The sequence below is a fragment of the Lupinus angustifolius genome, chromosome LG17, assembly GCF_001865875.1.
Source record: "Lupinus angustifolius cultivar Tanjil chromosome LG17, LupAngTanjil_v1.0, whole genome shotgun sequence".
NCBI classification, from domain to species: domain Eukaryota; kingdom Viridiplantae; phylum Streptophyta; class Magnoliopsida; order Fabales; family Fabaceae; genus Lupinus; species Lupinus angustifolius.
Window position 1 is genome coordinate 18,861,086 of NC_032025.1, and position 8,305 is coordinate 18,869,390.

An 8,305-nucleotide genomic window follows, 5' to 3' on the forward strand; every position below is an offset into this window, starting at 1 on the left:
AAAAGCGAGTTGTAGAGGGTGAAAGAGCGTGGTAGCTCGACAGAGGAACGACTAGCTAGAAATTAAAGTGCCACATCCGCTAAACTAAAGAGGTTTTAATATGTCCATTTCCACCCCGGTAATTGAAGTTGTCGTTAAGCTTCTTTGGATCAATCGATAGTGTGCTTATCGCTCTACTTCGCTGGATTCTCATGCCAGATGTTTGGACTCGTCGCTCAGCTTTAGGCCTTATTAGCTTAATTTCTGAAGTGAGCATGAAGTCCGAATTGAATAGATACTGAGAAAGCGTCTTTCGTGATGAAAGTTGCAAGTTCGGATTCAGGATTGAGAAAGAAATCAGCAAAGCGCAGCTGGAGCTTAATCTATTATAGCGTAGGGTAGGCTCTTTGGATAGATTGACTGGCTTAAGCCGATGAACCAGCTTCTACCACTGACGAGCTAATTCGGACTATGCCTAACTAGAGGAAGAAAATCACCTGATCTTGGCTCGGCATCTTTTAGGGAATCCAATATCTGGTAAGAAAGGGCGAGTCGGCTACTCGAAGCGGAGAAGCAAGAGCTCACTCGACCCATAGGAATAGGGAGGAAGTTTCATTCCAAAACTGCTCTTAGTTTGAGCTAGGAGATGGGACAATACGCTGTTAGACCGGGCAAACTGAGATTTTACTTTAGAGTAAAAAGGGGTTTACCAGATCGAAAGAATCCTGTAGCAAACGGGATTGATTCCACTTCCTTGTTAAGTACGTCCCTCTTCTCTCTTGCCGATTCCTAACTCCAGGAGGAGAGTAGCTCAGCCGACTAAAGCTAAAAGCAGAGTTGGAGCTTGGCAATGCAGTTGATCTTCTTGCAGCTGAGAGAGATGCTGGCATTGAATGAAGCTGATTCCCCCGTACTACCAATAAATATTTCCAATAGTTAGAATCCTTATTACTAGAACTGGCTCTAAGAGACCTGCTGTAACCGTTATTGGGGAACTGCTACCGTAATCCGGACTACATATTCCACTAGGCTAGTTCTTTATTACTTTATTTTTATTTAAGGAGAAGCGGATCGATCTACTTTTCATTTATCAAAAACGTGACTCCCCTAAGCTAAGTAAACTGCACTGTCGGAAAGACAGCCTAGAGCGATCAGGCTTCCGGTCGAGGCATACTATCTAAGCTACTCTCCTCTCCTAGTGGTTTTTTTTAACAGATCCACGCGCTCGATCTTATATATGTCACCTGCTTCACTTTTAAACCCCATATTCCCGCAAGCCATGTCGAGTTCACAACCTAGGGCAGAAAGCGAAAGGCTAGAATGATTTAAATAACGTACAAACGCGAAGAAAACCTCCTGCAGTACCGGCCGTGTCCTTGGCTCTCACTCCCATGAATCAGATAGTGCCATACGTCCCACCACAACCGTCCGATCCTCTGATGGAGAAGATCAGTCGCCTTGAACGGGCAGTTAATAAGTTGAGTTGAGTAGGGACAACAAGTATGATGTTGCAGATCTTGATAATCTCTCCCTATACCCCAAAGTCAGGCTTCCGTACGGTTTTCAGTGGCCAAAGATAGATAAGTTAGTTATTGATAAAGCGGGTTTCGTCTCATTTTCCGGAAAGCCAGTCATACTATTCCACTTTAGCTAAGCTAATGATGAAAGAGGATCTGGATTTGTCTGCAGATGATGATGTCCACTCCTGGCTCGATGCGCTTAACGAAAGGGAACTCTCTAGATTAAGAAATAATTTCCTTCGTAATTAAGCAGCATCCTTTAAGTGAGTAGGGGTGCGCCGGACCGCCGACGAATAAGAGGTACCCCCACACCCCAGGCAGAGTTAGTGAGCCGTGTAATAGGCGACCATTTCGCGCGGTTCGGGGGGCACTTGAGTCAGCCGCCGGCGCATAAGTGAGTAGGGGCTGCGTCTTGACCCCTATCAAATTTTTGGGCCAATTCCCCCTTCGTACTACCAAAAAATGATATTCTTGCCGAATCCGAGTTTGCTGCTCCAACCATTACCAAACTAATACCTATTCTGTTTAGTACTTCAGGTGCTTCTGTTGCGTATAATGTAAATCCCGTAGCGGATCAATTCCAACGAGCCTTTCAAACGAGTACTTTTAGTAATCGACTCTATAGCTTCTTCAATAAACGCTGGTTCTTCGATCAAGTTTTGAATGACTTTCTAGTCAGATCGTTCCTGCGTTTCGGATATGAAGTCTCATTCGAAGCTTTAGACAAAGGTGCTATTGAGATATTGGGCCCTTATGGTATCTCGTACACATTCCGACGATTGGCCGAGCGGATAAGTCAACTTCAAAGTGGATTTGTTGTGCGAAGAGTGCGTTATGACCCGTGGCCGCCTGCCTGGTCTGGTGGGGGCGGCTCCTCCGTTGTGGGTAAACGGGAAACCCGACTCTACGAACCCGAGGAAAGGCTGCAAAGCAGTAGTAGGGGCGTTCAGACCGGAGCTTTTTGTAGTGCTAGCAGGAATGCAAGTGAATGAATCCCATCCCCTAGCGAGTGAAGTGCTTACGCCCCTTTAGATTAGAGATAGGGGCGCGCTAGCGCTTTAATAATAATAAATAATAGAAAAGGGGGCTGAGAAAAGCTTGCTGTCTACTTCTCGAGCCTTCACTGCCCCGTTCTTTAACTTCCCTTCTTTAGTCCGTCCACGAGGCTGTAAAAAGAGAGAGAGGGGCGGCTATATAGCGGGAGTCGTTTCGGTTGTATGCCACGAGGTCCCTATGGACAAGGGGACAAGTGAATCATCGCTTTTGGGCGCAGGCAGCCCTCTACCATCCATCCCATTGCATTCCATCGTCTCGTATTGTACTGTACCGTACCAGACCAGATACATCTATTGAGTGAGAGAAAGGTAGCTTCTCTATATATATTCTTAAAATTTTATATTTATAGGGATCCCCAGATTCCCGTCACTACGGATTTTTTTTCTCTACCTAACTACATGGTAGTGGTCTAGGGAGCGCAATTGCTAGAGCACGGGAGAATGAAGAGTAATGATTTCAGCAAGAGCAGCCGGACGGACTACTATAGTGAGTCCAGTGACTACTAGAGTAGAGTTGAGTCAAAAGGTATGGTATAGCTGCCTTTCCGAGCGAGCCTCTGGGATCTCCTGTAAACCCCCATGATGTGGTAAAGTAAAGGGAGGATATTAGGGGAAGCAGTGAGTGGAGATTCCCCTGCAGAGAGCCGGATGAGGGGAGACCTTCACGTCCGGTTCGGAGGGCGGGGATATCCCGACCCTACTATCATTATGCCTTTGCAATGTTACTTGGTTCAACTCTATTTGTGACCTTTTATCGTATGTGGGACTCTCTATCTTCTTGGGTAGATAATCGATCGTCTTTAATTTTGATAGTAAGTAGTTTTTATAATTATAAGTCAAGTCAATAATAATAAGAATCGAACTGGAGGAGCGAAAAGCCAGGATGGCTTGGTAAGCAAGCGACCTGTTATGTAGGCGCCAACTCCCATTTCTTTCTCTTCTTTCTTTTTTAATGACAGTTCATCAAAACAATTGCTAGATCGAGCACGCGACGCGCATAGTCTTAAGTTCAAGAGCGGGTTGTCTCCTCTTCAACATTTCTACTACTTCCTTGCCTCCCCTTTTCAGAGATCTCCTTGTTCTCTTCCCGGATTTTCCTCTATACTTTCGCCGCCTTCTTCATAATCTTGTTCCATCCTCATCAATGAGAGAAGGTGATCCCTCTCAATCGACGGTTCTGGCTACAGACTTTTATCAATCAGCAATGCTATTGATCAACCCCCTTTCTCTGCATTCCAGTTGCAGGCTCCCCTTTTCCTTTATTTCTCTCTCTGTTGGACCGAGTGCTTTCCCTAAGAGAGAGAATGTTCTAAGTCCCAGTAATAGAATGGGAGACCTTTCTTTCCACTCCTCTATCTAATGCTTTTACTTCGAGTGCTGGGACTGCCCCATCCCTTTAAGTAAGCTCCTTGCCTGGCTGACTACGAACTGCCTTCTTCCTGCCTGAGGTCGGTCAGGCCCTTGCATGCGTGGAAGTGAAAGGAAAGTGATTGATTGAAGAGTGGGAGTTCCTGCTTTCAGTTCAAGGGAAGTTATTTTCTAATCGATTGGCTCGTGGATCTTTGACTTAATAGTGGGACGGACCTCTGATCCCTCTGGCCTTTAGCTCCTCCTTCTACCCTTCCTGGGCTTAACCCGGCCTTCCAAGGAAGAGCTCGTGCCTCTTTCTGACTTGGTTGCTTATTCCCTTGGATGTCTTTCCCAAAGCCTAGTTCAGTTATTGGATAATCAAGAAAGCTCAGTGGAGAACTCAAGCTATTAGTCCATCCTATCCCGATGCTGCTCCGCTCCACTCCTTCTAGTCGAGTTGCTTGCAGCTCCAGGCCTCTTGTTGGGCGGGACTCCTCCTATATCCTATAAATAAACTTTTCTCCTGGGCTTTTCCCTTTCTCAATGGGAGGAATTGCCCCTTTTATTTCCCTCTCCCGTGGTTGTCCTTCCTTACCTAAAGGCTGCTCTTCTTCCGCGCCCTTACATGCGTGGAAGCTTAAACAGGGCTTGAAGGCAGAAAGTACAGAACTCTCAGGCTGGAAAAGGGAAGTGCTTCCCCGATTCAATTAAGGAATCTCATCTCTCTTCCAATAGAACAGGAAGTCTCAAGTCAGTAGCTTGTCCTTCTCGTGCTCTTCCAATCGCATGAGATGCAGCAACCCATTACGTTCAATCAGCCCCTGGCTTCTGTTGAATGAATAGAGGGTTCAGGTGAAGCAGGGGAGTCTATTGCTCTCTTTGTCAAAGCTATCAGACGCTAAGCCAATCTTCCTTTTTTGAGCTACCTCTTTGTCTCGAGAGGGGGAGAAGAAAGATATGACAGCCAAAGCTGAATGCTCACTTATTCACTAGATTCCAAAGCATGCCAAACCTAAATGCCATTAGCTGAATGCGTACTTCATGCCAAGCAAGCTTTCATTTAGTGAACGCTTTCAAGCCCAGTTGAAGATTTCCGAGCATTGCACTTAGTCAGTCCAGCTTGCAGCTGATTCAGCTACTTTGCCTTCCTACTAAAAAGAAAGAACTCCATCCTTTCCCGAAAAAAACTCCTACTCCTACCTTCGTACTACAAGCCAGCCTTTTACTCGAACTCCCGTTACCGCTGTCCCTATTGGCCTGTCTCCATTCCTTCGCCTTCTCCAGGATTTGACCCTTCGCTTTCCACTGAGCTGAGGTAATCCCTGAAGCCCCTCTGCTTGCAGTGGCAGTTGCCAGCGAGTAAGACAGTGAAAGCTATGGCTAGGGATTTTCTGCTTGACAAGGAGAGGAATCGTTTTGGACTTTAGCTTCTCCCTGGTATAGAATACAATACGATTACTTTACCCAGTTATCTTATCTTTCTTTAGAAGCAGTATAACCATATAGTAAGAAAGCGGGATTTTTGGTTGAAAATGGGAAAGATTGGCTGAATTCCTATCCCAACTGTCGAATCCAAAGCCTAGTCACTCCGCCTTTCACTCGTTTGCAAACAATAGAATGGCATGAAGGAGTGGAATCAAATCAGCAAGGGAACTAGTTGCCAGAGGCATTAGAGCAAAGGCTAAGCCCTTATTCTTGAAAAATAGGCATATGGGTGATAAGGAACTTGAAACAGGCATGGACAGAAGTATACCCCTCCTTTTGATGGTGAATGTCGGAAATCGTCTTCCCGGATCACCTTTGATGGACATGAAAAAGGATCTGCTAGGCTGTCTTACATGTCCCCAAAAGCAAAAGAGCTCCTTTCCTTCCCCATGTGGAAGAAGTTTACACACAGGGGGGCCTACAACCTCGACCTCAGTATGAAAAGCATCTAGTCATCGCCGATGATAAAGTAGCTGCCCTTTACACTAAGTATTTGGACCAACTGGGTGTAGAGGTATCAAGGTCGAAATCTTTAGTTTCGCCATTAGGCGCAGTGGAGTTTGCTAAACGGTTTAGGATTCGTAATATGACACGTGATGTGTCACCATTATCAATCCGAAAACTGGTAGCAGCTGCTTCTCCAATTGGGTGGTACTACTTTTGTCTCACCCATGACAGACCTCTTCGTCTATCCACAGAATTGCGGTTAGCCGGATTAGGTTTTAGAGCAGCATCAAGGCGTCTGATGAGTCCTAAACACGGTAAACGTGCTAAAAGACTCTTGATAATGAGATTATACGGTAAATTACCGTGTGATCTGTGGTTACAAACCATTGTTGGTAATGTAGTTACATCTGAAATTAGAGGACGGGTAATTGCTTTTCTTCGAGAACAGTACGTTCCAAAAGATCTAGTATTACCTCCCTCTTATTTTTTTCTACACTCTGATCATGAGGAACTCATGGAGTATACTCTATATCAGGGTTGGATAAAGATGTATCTTAAATACCTAAAATGGTACGCGGAAGTGGCATTGTCGCCTGGTGTGACTATACGGTATTTTATGGATGCACCATTGTATATAAGAACGTGGCACATACCTAAGGTAGATTTAGATACCTACAAGTATGGTGTCATCTTTCGATTATACGATGTTGTCTGTATGCTTCTTAAGGAAGATCTTAGATGTCTTCCTGTAGTTGATGTGACCACTCGACATGATGAGAGTTGTTGCCAACTCAACATCTCGTCTCGTGTTGATGTCACAAGCAACCACAGTGATGTCATTTATGTTCTTCCAGGAAGTCCATGCAGGGACCTACCTGTCCGCGGTTCTTATCCATTAGCTATCAAACAAACCCGAGTACATTGTTTATATAACATCTAATGTGTATAAACAAGAATGCTCGTGGGTTCGATATCTATGGAACAAGTTACTTGCGGTCATCTGGCCTTCTGTCTTATCCCCAAGGACTATCAACTTTCTTGTGGAGGAGAGTTTTACCTCTCCCTTATAGACCATTATAAGAATGGCGTCGACGAGCGCGAGCGGCGGATGATAGAGTAGAAATACTCGGGGCGATCCGTCGAAACATTTATAACTGGTAGGTTAAACTACCAGCTATAAAGGCCCCGTTAGAAGGAAGAGGTGGTTTCGGTTATCGGACTATTTCTTCGCTGCCACATCGACAATCGCCTCGCATTCGGAGGCTCTTAGCGATCTAAACGGTCTATGCCCTTAGATAGAAGTCTTGTTAGGCCGTGGGAAACCATTTGACCCTTATCTCCGAGGTAATCTTATACAGATGCTTCGGGAGGCTTACAAGCCTAAGGATCTCATTGTCCCTCCAGATAGTCTCTATGTTAGCGACTCAATGGCGTGGATTACTGAGTAGACCTTGATTAAGGGTTGGATGGCCCAGTGGCTTAACTATGTTTTATGGTATAATATCGTTGCTGTCGACCCGGGTGTTCTCCTCCAATACTTCTTGGATGCTCCTGTCGTTGCAAGGCACTTGAAGGTGTCTCGCACAGATCCACAGTTAGTTAGTTTTTTTTGGACTAATGTGCCACTTCATCACGGTCCTGAGGGAAGGGCTTTAGCAGTGAACCAACCCCAGACGTCCAACACTGCTGTTGGACAAACAAAACTTTATCCTCTAAACGGAACGTGAAGACTCGCCTAAACGAACGGATGTTTCACCGTCCGAGGGAAGGGTCACCTTCTAACCAAGGTCTCCTTGTGCGAGGAGTGGGGTTGATAAACCAAATGTTGGTGAGCAGTTAATCAGTAATTAGCTTACTAATTTACTCTTTTTTTCCCTTCCAGAATGCACAAATTTACTCACCTCTATCGGTTTATGGCCCCTAGACATAAGAATCAGGCAATCCTTATTTATGCGAGGGAGTTGGTTAGACTCTCTCCACCAACTAGATAGGAAAGCACCTAGTCGATGCCTTTTATTAATTAATTATATTACTTTTTCAATTCATCATTGGATAGAGCGAAGATTGAGTCTATCTTTCCGGGGAATCCGCCGCTTCCCCTTATGCCTTTTGCTGCTCCCCACTTCTTCCTACTTGTTTGTGGATTCTCTCCATATAGGAAAGCCTGCCTTAAGGCCTTATTCCATTCACCAGTAGAACAAAGGTATTGGAAGTATCAGCTTTCTTTGCATTTGGCATTTGTCCATAAAAAAACTCCTTCTTGCAAAGAGCTAGCTTATTCGTTCTAACCTTCTGATTTACGTCTGGTAATGCCACATCTAAGAGCCTATTCTTCACCTTCGACGTCTTATTTCTGCGGATTCGTGAAAAGAGAGGATTCGATGCTTTCCCCCATATTTTATATTGATTCCAAATCGGACAGGAGCAAAGCCATCTAAGCCAAGCCCCTATTGAATAAGGGGAATCGGA

The 8,305-nt window shown here is 45.1% G+C and overlaps 1 protein-coding gene across 1 annotated transcript; it reads left to right on the top strand.

The window, feature by feature from the left end:
- On the top strand, positions 1,916-3,201 carry LOC109330987 (NADH-ubiquinone oxidoreductase chain 5-like; the record flags this gene model as incomplete). The annotated part of the gene is made up of 1 exon (XM_019565263.1): positions 1,916-3,201. A coding segment is annotated over one exon (576 nt), but the record flags the coding sequence as incomplete, so codon positions are not given.